The sequence below is a fragment of the Micromesistius poutassou genome (genome assembly GCF_964030765.1).
Source record: "Micromesistius poutassou genome assembly, chromosome: 13".
Lineage (NCBI taxonomy): Eukaryota > Metazoa > Chordata > Actinopteri > Gadiformes > Gadidae > Micromesistius > Micromesistius poutassou.
Window position 1 is genome coordinate 6307311 of NC_140283.1, and position 14378 is coordinate 6321688.

Below are 14378 nucleotides of genomic sequence, written 5' to 3' on the forward strand. Positions count from 1 at the left end.
AATTCAAGCGTAATCATTCAGGAATGTATAAAACACTGCATGGCAAATATATTGAATATTGACATTTGCTAATGACTATTGCACACATTGACACATGTGCATGTGTCATTCACATGCACGTGTGACATACACACATGCACTCTATATAATGTGATGTTCTAGCAGGGGGATAACTAGGTGTGGTCGCGCAGTTCCCTGGCATCACCACAGTGAGGCAGTAGTGATCATATACAGTAGACCATGCTTGAATGGCGACTTGACAGGTATCACCTAAGATTCACGGGGAAGGTGTCTTGTTCCTCTGAACAAGACAACTCAGGATGTCTGACACCCTTCGCTTAAAATGATGCCTCACCACTCAACAGGCTTACCTTTCTCCTCACCCTATTCTGACCTCCAAATAAAGGACAGCTGTTTTTACAAAAGCCACAATTGCTGAATGATGAATTGCATAGAAGTTGCATGCATGTAGCATGATATCTATATTCCCTCTTTTTTAAAGCCAATGAACCCAGATCAATTCAATTAAAGATATAATCCAATGATAAGGTCCTTATCATTGTCCTGCTCACTCTTTTTGTGATGTTTACATTTAGTGGTGATGTTCAACATACAACAGACACAACATAACAGTGCTTAGGGTTATATTTGTCACTTTTGTCATTGTCATTGTCTTTTGTTTGGCTTGTAGTTCGACCATGAATGCTTTGTACATATAATATAAATACTTATGTCTTTTCAATGCCGGTCTGGACCAGGTTCCATACTGGTTAGCGCCACTGCAGTCTATTACTCGCATCATTTGGTTCAAGTTTAGCTTGAAGCTATAAGGTCATTATCAAATAAGCGCAATTTTGATGCTGTAAGTAAAAGATGGCTCTAAATATACCATTGAAGTGCTTTTCCAGTGGGTGATGAAACAGCAATTTCAAACACCCGCTATTATTTTTTTTATATAATAATTGATGATCATTTATTTGTAAAGTCTCCCTTGTCGCAATACACCCCCCTTATAATTTTGACATATTCTAGAAATGGAATAACATTAATCTGAAAAACCCAACGGATCAAAGTCTAAAACGTATATATCTCAAATTAGTAATATTATTGTTTTGCACCAGTTATCAATTAAAAACAGTGATTGACACAACTCAGATTTGGCGGAAGACGTATAAGGTCAGTTATGTGGTCATTGGAAATCATTTCAAGTTATTATTTCAAGTTAGGCACGATTGTAATGCAGTGTAGTACAATGTCTCATCTCTAATATGATGAATATATATGAAACAACAATGTAGCCTCTGAGAGTGTTGTATTTATTGTTGTTTGCTCCTCTGCCAGAGCCCTGTCTCTGACCCCCACTGCTAGTTGAAGACACCATATCCCTCACACCCCTCCCTGCCTGGTCCCTTTCTCGGACCACCACTTTTAATTGATGAATATGTTTCGCCTCCATCCTGTTTTCATCCTCCTCCCTGCCAGACGTCTGTCTCTGACCCCTTTTTGTTCTTAAAGCAATTGATCAACAGAGCGACTGAGCGGTCGGTATAAGCATCACTTGTCTCACAGCCAAAAACAACAACATCCTCCCTGTCAGACACCGCTCTCTCATCCCTCCACTACACTTGAGGAGTTGGTCAGGGCCCTTCCCTTGTCTCACAGGCCAGCGATAGATCTCCCTCAGACCAACAGGTCGGGTGCCCATCCTGCCCAGGTATCACCGCCCCCCTCCCTTTAGTCTAAAGAGGGTGTAGGCGGTTTGCAATTGATTTGGATAACAGTAACCCAATAGGAATCAGTTGGTTACACCTTTTTGTAAAAGTAATGATTGGAGGCTACTGAGAGCCATGCCCTTGTCCTGTGCTTTGATGTGCAGTGTTTTGTGATGAAATGACAAGCATGAGAACCAGCTTGGAACAAAAAACCTGAAGACAAGCATGGGAAGAAATGGGGAAAAAAATGGAAGAATAATGAGGAGCTAGGTAACCACGGAAGGACTTGGCTGGTTGTTTTTGGTATCTAACCCTATCTGGAATAAACTGTTGAACCCAGTATTGACTCTGCTGTCTTTTTGGAAGCTCCGGACTTGAAAACTTGCTCCTTTGATTTGACCCAGACCTCTACAAGATCAATGAAGCAACCGCCCACATAGAAACAACCAGAGACAACAATTGCTTGATGAATTTGTTTTATCTTTTTTGTAGTCATGAAAATGGTGGCATTAAATGTAAACACTACATTCGATTGTTTTTTCCAGCACAGACTTCCCACGTAAAAGAACAACCAAACAATCATTCACTAAAGAGGAGGAAGGGAGGGACAGAGTATAGAGGGGGGAAAGAAAAGAAGATGGGGAGATAAAGAGATAAATAAATCAGCACAGAATAAAAAGCATCCACTGGGAAAAAAAAAAAGAGTAAATGTATCTCGTCATTATACACAGCTTTGCCTGCATTTTTCCAAAGTAGAAATCAAGAAGGCAGGAAAGAGGTTATATCGATGACTAGATTAATACAAGACATTTAAATAAGTTAAGGTATGGTAATGCAGTTCCATATCTACATGTTATACATGTGTGAACAAAGTGTGTGTGTGAGAACTGTGCTTTTCATTGTAGACCTGGAAGTTGTGTATCAAAGCACCCCCCTACCCTCAAAAAACAATGAGAAGAAAAGAATGAAAAAAAACCGGGGGAAAGAATGAATAAGCATGACTTTATATTTGTACAGCATTTGATGTGCTTACACACATGCGGGAGCCCATTTAACTATCGGACACCACGGAAAAAGGAATAAAAAGAACAGGTCTCCCTGGCCCGTTCAATAAAGTGATTCTTCATTTCATGTACTCTTGTTTTTCTTCAGAAACCATAAAAAGACAAGGTAGTGTTATTGTACTACTGTAGTTCTGAGTCAAGCTAAAAGTGAGGACTTTTTCTAAATGTGGGGAAACAGGCAGAAACAGAGCAGGAGGGCCGCACAGCTCAGAGCAACACAACAGAGCGTCCCGCCGGCGTTACGACACTCAGCTCACACGTGGGAACCCAAGTTTGGCAAACATTGTTTTTTTCTTTTGTTATTTAAAAAAAGGGATATATAGAGAAAAAAGAAATGTTTTGTTTGCTACAAAGCACAAGAAATATACCTTTCCATAATAGTACAGAATTATCATATTCAGTATTTTTATCTGAGCTATTTTGTATTTTATTTTATTACCGTCAATAAAATAAGCATAACATTTATTTGTGCAGTCGTTTTTTTTTTTATTTAAACCAGTGTAATTCTAAATACCTTTCCTAGAATCCAAATATCTACAGCTTTTTCTACCCAGACAAGACATTAGTCGACATGACCTTTGAAAAAGACTTCTTTCATCCATTTCCCCCAATCACCCTCTTTTGATTGGACACGCCGTCCCCTTCACGCCAAGAGGAAACCCGCTCCATTCCTGCTGGAATAATTTACCAACAATCCAACCTTTTTCTTAACTTTCAGTCCTCCTCCATTTTATTCATCATCTTTTTTAAGTTTCACTTTGTTATTAACAGTATGCATGTGAAAATTATTGTTACCATTGTTATCATCACTTTTTTTAAATTAGTTTCAGTTATCTGCTCTCTTTAGACAAAGCCATGACAATCTCATGCTATCTGTCTCATGGCTTCAGTGGGGAGGCGGAGCTTCAGGCAGGGGGGTGGGGTTTAGTAGTGGGAGGGGTTTAAGGGTGAGGGGGTAGGAAGAAAAAGATTAGCAGGAAGAAGGGGGACAGGTATATATACATCAATGCTAAAAACTTAAATAATAAATTAAACTCATAGTTGAGGAAGCAGTAGTTATGAGAACGCCAGGCACAGACGGAGTGTGTATGTGTTTGTGTGTGTGTGTGTGGGGGGGGGGGGGCTGGTGTCAGCAAACACATGGAAATGTATTGATTAATAATCAGTCATTAAGAAGTTATGAGCTCATTGCCTAGAGTTTACGTGATGAGCGCTGCTAGGATTAAGGAGGTTAGAAATGACCTAGCCATGTTGAGAAAGTCCAGAGACCTAATGTGGGGATCATGCTTCCAGGAGGTCTAGCTATCTAAACAGCACACCAGTGAGAAGCTCAGCACACCTTCCCTTCCAAGTCCCCGGCCTCATCCACGGCTCCATGGGCTAGCTACGGGCTTCAGAGGCTATCCCCCTCCCCCCCTTACTCCAAAAATAAAATTAAAACAAAATAATTGTAAATTGCCTCAGCTGAATGTAAACGGAATGCTAAATTCAGTGTTGTCAGTTTGAGCTGTTCTCCATTTTATCTTTTTGTCTTGTTCTCTCGAGCGTGAGTTTCGGGCCCGTTGCCCGTCATGTCTTAGAGCTACTGATACTGTCTCACATATCCATACGGCGAAACTCGACATCAAAACAAAACAGACGAATGAAATGGTGTCAGGTGAGGCAAAATGTGAATAAGAATCAGGTGTACAGACTGACGCTCGTACAATAAATATATACACACACATAATCAACAAATAATCAACCATGTATAATCATGAATAAAAATCAAAGGCTAACAGATTTTCTTTGTTAACAAAATCAACAACAAACAACAGTAACTAGGACAAAAGAAGAGGAGGAGAAAGAAGAATGACTGTTTTCATTGACTTTGACTTACAGACATTTTCAACAGCTGTACGGGGCTTTTGTAATACTTTGATGTGTTGTTAATTCAATTAAATCTGCACCGCTGGCAGTCAGCCACAGAAGGACAAGGCCGTGGCGAGGAGGGACGCAAAGCCAAACTGAATCTCTCTACATATATCTAGATATCTTTTCTCTTTTTTTCCCTCTTTCATTTAGAAACTCAGCTGGACACCTCGTGGCCCTCGTGACTATGATGACCACCGTACTTTCAAGAGGAGTGTCAAAGAGAAGGAGGAGAAGGGTAGGGGGTAGGAAAGAGGGAACGATCTAAAGAATAGGGAGCAGGAGAAGGAGAGGAAGGGGATGAGGAGAGGAGGAGGCTTGCGGACTCCCTCCGGGCGCCGCTCAGTACAAGCCGCAGCCCCGGAGGTTGTTGGCGATGATGATGTCGGTGACAGCGTCGAACACCACCTGGATGTTGCCCGTGTCAGTGGCGCAGGTCAGGTGACAGTAGATCTCCTTGTTGGGGGAGCGGTTCTTGCTCTCGAACTGGGCCTGAATGTACGCCGCCGCGTCATCGTAGGTGTTGGGGCCTGAGGAAGGGGGAGAGAGAGAGAGAGAGAGAGCGGGAGAGAGACAGAGACAGATAGAGAGAGAGAGAGAGACAGATAGAGAGAGAGACGGAGACAGAAAGAGAGAGACAGAGACGGATAAAGAGAGAAAGACAGAGACAGAGACAGAGACAGAGACAGATAGAGAGAGAGACAGAGACAGATGGAAAGAGAGAGACAGAGACAGATAGAGAGAGACAGAGATGGATAAAGAGAGACAGAGACAGATAGACAGACGGAAAGAGACAGAGACAGAAAGAAAGAGACAGAGACAGATAGAGACAGACAGATATAGAGAGAGACAGATAGAGAGACAGTTAGAGAAATAAAGTAAGAGAGGGAGAGAAAGAGAGAGACGGATAGAGAAATAGAATGAGAGAGCGAGCGTGAGACCCATAGAGACAGAGAGAGAGAGGGAGAGTAAGAAAGAGAGACAGAGACACAGAGAGAAATACAGAGAGGGAAAGAGGGAGAGAACACATACTAGAAATGAACCTGCACAGTGAGATATTTCTATAATACGACCAGTTATGACTCACGTTGTCAAAAGTGTACAACCCCTCTGTAATACGTGTCCGATTTTGTAATGTTTCCAGGGCAATTCTATCAGATATTACAAAAAATATACATATCGCAGGACAGACCAACTCCCTCACCTGTGTACTCGGGGAAGCAGATGCTCAGGGCGGACTTCTTGATCTTCTCGGCGAACAGGTCCTTCTTGTTGAGGAAGAGGATGATGGAGGTGTCGATGAAGAACTTGTTGTTGCAGATGGAGTCGAAGAGCATGAGGGACTCGTGCATGCGGTTCTGAGAGGGGCAGAGCCAGGAGGAGGCGACACAGAGGAGGGGGGACGGGCGGAGGAGGAGGAGGAGGAGGAGGGGGAGGAGGAGAAGGCGAAAGATGGGGGGGGGGGGGGGGGGAATAAAGGAGAGTTGGAATATGGTTGGTTAGAAATGGATATGGACCCGAAGTGAACTGACAGCTGTCTGCTGAAACATCGCTTTCTCCTTCATGTCGCGTTTCAATCTGGACTTCAGAGAGTCAAAGCCAAAGTTAATTTCCCCCAATCCTTTTCCCCATGGGCGAGATAAACCCCACTAGGAGTCTTTACTTGTTGTGGAAGTACCAGAGAGTCTGAGAACCCGACGCAGTCTGTAAGATTCATAATATCAGAGAATACCCCCATCAGTTCGGCCGCGGCGCAATGAATGAATAAATATCGTAGTTATTTTACAACCTCGTTGATGAGCAACATTTTGAAAAACATGGACTTTTAATTCAGCCTTGGGTTAAATCGAAGCGTAGTGTGTACTGAATGCACGTTGATGATGATACACTCCTTATAGGGGGTAACTACATTGGCACGACACCGGCTTCCTCCATCTTCTGCGCCAGCTTTTTAAATAAATCGACGAGCCAAAGTTAGTTGACAGCTGTCTGCTTAAAACATCTCTCTCCCACCGGAGCAGCCCCTCCGCCGCCCGTCCGTATACATTCCCCGCCGTGGCGCAATGAATGAATAAAGATCGTAAACACGTCAGGAGAAAAATACATTTATTTTGGCAGATGTGCCCGAAGTTACTACTTTACAACCTTGTTGATGACCCACATTTAGAAAAACATGTACTTTTAATTCAGCCTTGGGTGAAATGGAAGCATAGTGTCCGTGTGCTTCCACCTTTAATGAATGCATGCCATGCACGCTCCCGCGGCCGGGACACAATTCTTATAGGGGGTAACTACATTCACCGGCTTCCTCCATCTTCTGCGCCACCTTTTTAAATAAATCGCAGTTTCTCGTTATCCCTTATCCGACGGAGGCGACAACAACAACAAGACTATCGTCTCCTTCTACTTCCGGCTACTTCCTTCTACTTCCGGCTCACGCAAATCAACGCATAAGCCAATTCGATTGGCTACATGCACGCTTATCTCGACTATGAATCGCATTATCTAGGGGTCTTAACTCGACTATGAGTAAGCCAATTCGATTCGAGTATAGCTCGACTAAGGTGTATACATGCATCTTAGTAATCCAATCATAGTTGGACTAAGCCAATAAGTCGACTTTCTTGAGTGTCATGTAAACGCACTGATTGGGAACGTGAGTTTCTGTTTGCCCCCAAATTCAAAGCATTCCGCGGAGAAAAGAGCCCGCCCAGGAGCAGGGCTTTATCATTGTGGTGAAAATGAGCAAGTCAAATTACATTTTGAGCCCGTAGTGTGTGAAACGTCGTCCATTAGCACCGTAAGATGACAATTGTTCAACACCACGTCTTCAATCAGTAGCTCCATTGTCTAACTTTGTGCGCCGCAACATCTTTGCATCATTGCGAGTGGTGACCATGACAACAGCTAAGGCGATACATTTTTCCCTTACCGTCAGTGGACAGCAGTACAAAACATGAGCTGACCAATTTCACTCAAATGGCCAAGCCAAGGTTTAGGTTTTAATTGAAACTATGGATAGTGTGAGAATCGGAGCATGATGTCTTTGTCAGAATGTGAGTGTGTGTGCGTGCGTGTTTGTGTGTGTTTGAGAAAGAGAGACACACCCATAAGAAGTTCCCAACACACCCACAGGAGAAAGACACAGAATGTATATTTATATATATACACATACTGTACATATCACTAATGTATTTGCATATATATACATATATACATAAACATATATAACGTATACAAATACATACGTTTCTTGGATATTTCCTGGGCAAATAAACCATGATTAATTAAGAATAAATATTGAGATACTGGAAGAATAACAGCAACACAAAGTGGATATAAATATTTTTTTAATGAAAGCCACACAGAGCATGTTTGTAAACGCCTGCTTATTCATTTGGTGCTTTATTGTAATTTATCTCATATACATACACAAAAACACAGTTTAATAAATTACCAAGACAGCAAGGTACAGCAGATTAATACTACTTACAGTGCTCAGTGTACAAAAGCAAAAAGACTAGCACACACGTACGTGACCAGATTATGTGTTTGGTTTAAAAGATGTGTATGTGGTTAGGTGAAAACATTAGGGGAAAATTTGCCAGATATGTGTTAAGAAGAGGAATAGCATCTTTTCGGCCTTTGTTTCGCCCTATTCGGACATGCTGGTGCTCTGTTGTAGTTAGCTAATGTGTTAAAAAGCCTGCATTGTTTCCTATTCTCTGGGGTAGGAATGACAGCATACTTAGATTGATATGAATGATTGAAATGCATCAGAAGTGACGGTGTGAGGCTGGTTCTTTGGCATGGTGGTCGGCTAACAATGCAGGTACTGATAGCTGATAGCTGACTGCTCAGCTTCAGTCATTTCCCATCTTAAATAAACATACCTTTATTTAGGCCAAAAACAAATAAAACACTTGCTGATTGCATTTGATGCCCAACAAGTGACTCAGGCAACAGCAGTCTCACTGGGCCTCAGCCCTTCAATATCTTAAAGAAGTTGAAATATAGTTGATATGTTTTTTTACACAGACACACAGTGGTTGGGTAAAGCTTCATTAAAACCCTGATACATCCTAAACATGTACTGGATCTATGCTCTGCACTGCAATATCAGATCCATTCAGCTGCACACAACTTAAGCCGTCACTTTTGCTGGAACGGTGTATTTAAGGCAATTGAATTGAATTAAATGTAATACTGTGCGCAGTTTATTTAGAATCTTTCACTCAGACATCACTGTGTTACGGCTGCTTACCTACTTTGGTGGTGGATTTGCTGTTGCATCAGACACCACAGCTTCCCTTCTTTGCATCTTGGATGGAGCAGCAACCCTTCATAAATAGCTAATGCCCTTCTCTGCACCACACACATACACACACACACACACACACACACACACAAAGCCCAATGCACCCCAGAGCTCCTGTTCACCAGTTACCAGTGCAGTGAATTGTCTCTCCTCTGTTATCGAGAAAATAAGTAAGAACGGGCCAAAAGCCCGGACACAACATCCAAGAAAACCTGTCTTTGTGTCCTTCCACATACAACATATACATATCTTGTTACCCTCTTGAGGGAGAAAACGACATTACCCAGCATCTTTAGCTGCACTGCCATTTCCCGTTGGCCGAATCCCAGTGGTGGTATTGACTATTCATCAGTAGGTAAGTGGAATGTGAAGAAGGAACAAAGAGCAAACTGACATCTAAAATACACACCCACAAAAACACATACCCAAACACACCAGAGTCCATTAACCATAATGCCTCTCAGCGGAAGCATCCATAAGAATAAGAACCGAGAAACACGGTATGGTGTGCCCTGATTGTGACCACAAGGGCAAAGGAAGGGAAAATACAAAGACCTCTCTGTCCAGCATTCTAAGGATGAGGATCCAAACTCTAATACAAGCGCTTTTTCACTCTTTCATCCGCTGTCAGTAGGCCAAGGTCAAACAATCTTTTCTGATAATCCTGTTTTTCAGTGTCAGGATGGCTAAACAAACAAAGGCATGTGGATTGATTTGTATTTCTTGAGATCATCTAAAAGTCTAAATGCCTGTGCATCATACATGGAGAAAACCTAATTCATAACAGTTACCATATTTGGTAACCCATATATTATTGTATGAACAAATAATGTAATGCACCTGTTTTGTTGCTGATACATTAATATGTTTTGCAGGCAGGCATGATGGGCTTTCCCCATTGTTCAGGCGGGGCAGGGTTGTTGTGATATTTTCTGTTCCCAGGAGTGTATTTATGTCTCTGTGTGTTTCTAGTGTCCGCTGTGCATGCAGCGGGCTATAGGGTATGTGTGTTAAAAGGACACACAGGTGCATCCTTGGTAAATCATTCATTGTCCCCTGGACTGGTGTTTCCTTATTAACATATACCACACTACACAACGCTTAACCACACGCACACAAACACGCATGGACGCATGCACACACACACACACACACACACACACACACACACACACACACACCACACACACACACACACACACACACACTCTCCTACTATCTAATTAGGAACAGTTGCACAGGTGTCGATGGAGGAGTTAATGATATCATGTTGCAATTATCAAAGGTTGGCAGTTTGAAATGTAAATAAAAAGCCCTCTTAATTATTACAAGTTGTGATTACCATTCAAAAGTTTAACCAACACAAACTACACAAAAGCTGAAATATATTTGGCGTTGTACTGTATATTGTGTGACACATTGTATGCATTCAACCTTGTAATGAATGCAGGAATACCTAAATGCAAGCAGCATTTATTCAAGCGATATAAGAGTACTTGGTCTGCCCATTTCTATTGTTGTCTTATAAGTATGTTTGCCAAATCCATGATGTCCTAAAGGTATCCAACCTAATGTCCTTTAATATCTGTGTTTTCTTTTCACTGGTGATCTTTTCTTTATCACGTTGAGGTTTCCCCAAACCCCCCAAAAAGCAATGGTTGTTTGTGCTTTTTTTGCTTGTTCCCATTGTCAAGTATAACAAGTCTGAATTTGGCTAACAACAAGCTAAGGACTTGCTGTGCTGAAGTGGTGCAACCCTGCTTACAATTCCATTAGTTGGCCATTACCTAAAAGCTCTGTTATTCTAACATTGCTATTTTTTTATTCCAATGCATACATTGAGGGGGCCCGCTTAATTTTACATTGGATGATATTTTGATGGTTATTGAAACACAGACACAGCTCAGCTTAGACTGCATACTAGAATTGAGTTTGAGAAACCAATCTGTGTGACACCAAAGCGTTATGGAACCCGATAAACTGTTTTTCCATTGAACTAATAGACCTCTCTGGAGATAAAAACACAGACACAGACACAGACACACACGCGCACACACACACACACACACACACACACACACACACACACACACACACACACTTGACAGACCTTGGGTACAATGCACAATAGATTCCAGAGGGAATATTCTATTATATAAACACTAGGTAATTGGCAGAAACCCTCATGGGACTATTGTAAAAAGGTGTGTTGTGTTTTGTTTTTGCATTGTACCGCACCTAATAACACAATAGCAATTTCAATATATGTACATCGATTCTTATTAATCCCATCTTGGATGGAGCCAATGTTAAGGAGTTATTGTATGCTGCACAATAAGAGAGAGCACAGCTGAGGCTCCAACCACTGTAAACTTAATGGCTGATCCTTAGCATCTCTTCATTTTAGCCAAACTCTCCTACTTCTGCTAGTACCTCAACCTTTAAAGAAGTATGTATTGGGTCCTATTATGACAAAATGTGTAAAAATGTTTATTTAAATGTGACAAATCACACACGGTTCAAACAATGTATACTTTAGCATTCTCATTATTTTCTATCCTTCTACTTAAAAAAAAGGTTTTGTCTATTGACACCAGAATCTGGTGTAGAAAGAGATAAATATGGCATACCATTAGTGGGTCCTAGGTCTTTTGAAATCAATATGTTCAGCCATGCATTATGTAGCTTGCCTGCTGAAAGCTGCAATCTGGAGGTCTCACACAGTTTTCTTAATACGACTGTGATCGACCTCTGATCAAATGAGGGATTGGACATAGTCGTTTAAGGAATCGGTCGTTTTTACTTCAAATCTACAAGTTTATAGTTCAAAACTATGCCTTTAGTTCTTCAAATCAACATGTTTTTTACTTAAAATTAACATTTTTTTTGTCAAATAAACGCATTATGACTTCAGCTCTGCGTTGGTGCAGCTTTATGTTTTCTAGTGTTTCTAAACACAAATAAGCTGTATTTGTCTTTGAACCGTTTACAAGGCTGACCGGTGTTTTTTGGTATGAGTGTGCTGTGAGTACCTGCAGCACTACAGGAGCCTTTGGAGGTAGTACTGCAGAAGCTGATATGAATGCTGTAAGGGCATATGGGGAAATGGATAAGCAAGCAATTTGAGGAAAAGTGCAGGGGACAGCAAGACTGGTAAAAATCGTCAAGTTTGCACATTGAGTTGATCAGTAGGGGATTAAGTATTGAAAATACAATCTGCTAGTTCATGGATTCTGGAGATTCTTCTTCTCGATCATTGAGCCAACTGTAGGCCAGTGGAAGCTTGCAGTTAGGGTTAGCAGGATGCAGGATGCAGGATGACATAATCAGCGTTGTCATCATCATCAACATCACAAACAACGGCCACTACCCCCACCCCCCTCCCCCCCCCAGCCCTGCAAGAGTGTTGTCAGTTAAGTCCACAAGCAGCGATACTTTTGTATACGATGACCTCGGTGACGGCGTCAAAGACAAACTGGATGTTGCCGGTGTCGGTAGCGCAGGTCACGTGGGAGTACACCTCTTTGTTCCCGGGTTTGTTTTTCTTCTCGTACTCCTGCCGGATGTATTCAATGCCCTTGAGATAGCTGTTGGGGCCTGGGAGAAAGGGGGGAGGGTCATGGGGTTAGGATATCAGAGGAGGCAGTAGCCATTGGGTCCATGGGACCCAACATAGATGTGCGTTATTCTAACTAATTATTTTCTTAGGCATAGCAAGAGACAGTACAGTGAATGAGCTAACCGCAACAGCACTGGTAAGCATGATTTAACAGAAAACTGGTATATACATATCAGTACCTCACATTAACAAACCTTAACCAAGGGAATGATTTTGAGCTATATTTGTATTTATCTATTCTTACTACGACTACATATATGTCCTTCTCTTGGTTGATGGACATTTTGTTATGTCACATCTTTCATTGACTAGTGGCTCTAGCGGCTCCAAACGGCAGGAATACACGGAGCGCATCCAAAGAAAGGAGCTCTGCACGGACGGCCAATTTTGTTGTTGTGGCTCTGACATGCATATCACGCACTGAAAAACAGCCTGACCTTGACCGCCGCATCATAACCGTACCTTGGCAGGGTTCTTATGTGCCTTGTTATGGTATTCTCCACGTACAATCCGGTGGTGGATGATGCATTGTGTTTCATTTATGTCTGTTATTTCCACACCAGAATCAGAGTGGAATCGGGCCAGGTGCACAGGATGAGGAAGCAAAAGGAGAGAAACAAGGAAACCGATGTGGAATCCCACACTATTACTCTCTCTCTTCTCCTCTTATGTGGATTTTTCTCACACTGTCCCTTTCACAACTGCTCTCTCTCTCTCTCTACTGTTACAACTGAACCACTCTACCAAAAATTGTTGGGTGTTTTTTGTGTTGGGTGGAGGAATTCCTTCCTGTGTGGCAGGGCCGTTTCTGTTGCTCTCCATATTATCTCGCTGTGTATAATCTTCCCAGCTCTTTATGCATCATGCCCTTTTCTCCCATGCATTTCCTTCCATACATTTTTGACCTAATCATTTAATAGCAATACTATTAACAAATCATTCACATGTACTGTTTTTTCAAATCTTTACTTTTCTGGGGTGGGTTTTATTCCTGCTCTTGAACGTAAACATATTGGCATGGTACTAAGAAATGTCACAACCCTTTAACCAAACAGCTCAAGTTGAAAGTTCTTCTGAATGCGCTCACGTCAACGCAACTTTACAGAGCACTGCTGGGAGCAACTTGACAGTTGAAAAGTCCAACTGATCACTCTCAACATTACGTACCTGGGTACTCAGGGAAACAGATGGAAAGAGGTGACGTGCAGATCTTCTTCTCAAACAGATCCTTCTTGTTGAGGAAGAGGATGATGGAGGTGTTGGTAAACCACTTATTATTACAGATGGAGTCAAACAACTTCAGAGACTCGTGCATACGGTTCTGTGAGGAGGGGGAGGGGCAAAGAAGTGTGTTTTAAAAGATATCCTCAAAACGTCACAAGTTTTAACAGTCTCAAACTATGCTGACAGGCAGAAAAGCACAAACACACGTAAACATTTTGCAGTCAACAAGCACAATCCAGATGTGAACACAAACACACCACTGCTATACATAAAATAAGAAATAAGTCAAGAAATTGAAACTTATAAGCAGAACAGAATCTGCATCTATTTTAGCAAGTTGAAATGTAAAGTAAAACACATCTGTATTGCATTGTTTTAGTATGTGGGCGTGTGTGTGTCTATGTGTGTACATGTGTGTGTGCTTGTATGAGGAAGCATGCTGTTAGTCCTGAAATGTGTTAATACAAGTCCATAAACTGAATTGATCAATCAAGCATATCTAACTGTATGATTTGTATGATATGTAGTAT

General features: G+C 41.7%; 1 protein-coding gene across 3 annotated transcripts in view; it reads right to left on the reverse strand.

Annotated features, from left to right (window-relative positions):
* Positions 1 to 4948: 4948 nt before the first annotated feature.
* The window catches only part of gnao1a (guanine nucleotide binding protein (G protein), alpha activating activity polypeptide O, a), a 67727-nt gene continuing 58297 nt past the window's right edge, over positions 4949 to 14378 (reverse strand). The window contains exons 7-8 of one of the 3 annotated variants that reach the window (XM_084477257.1): positions 5892 to 6045; positions 4949 to 5217 (exon numbers count right to left, since the gene is read on the reverse strand). In XM_084477257.1, the coding sequence (XP_084333383.1) occupies positions 5030 to 5217; positions 5892 to 6045 (342 nt within the window). In that variant the 3' untranslated portion in view covers positions 4949 to 5029. Of the gene's footprint in view, positions 5218 to 5891; positions 6046 to 8056; positions 12603 to 13791; positions 13946 to 14378 lie in introns of those variants that run through there. The other 2 variants (XM_084477259.1, XM_084477258.1) reach the window with 2 other exon arrangements.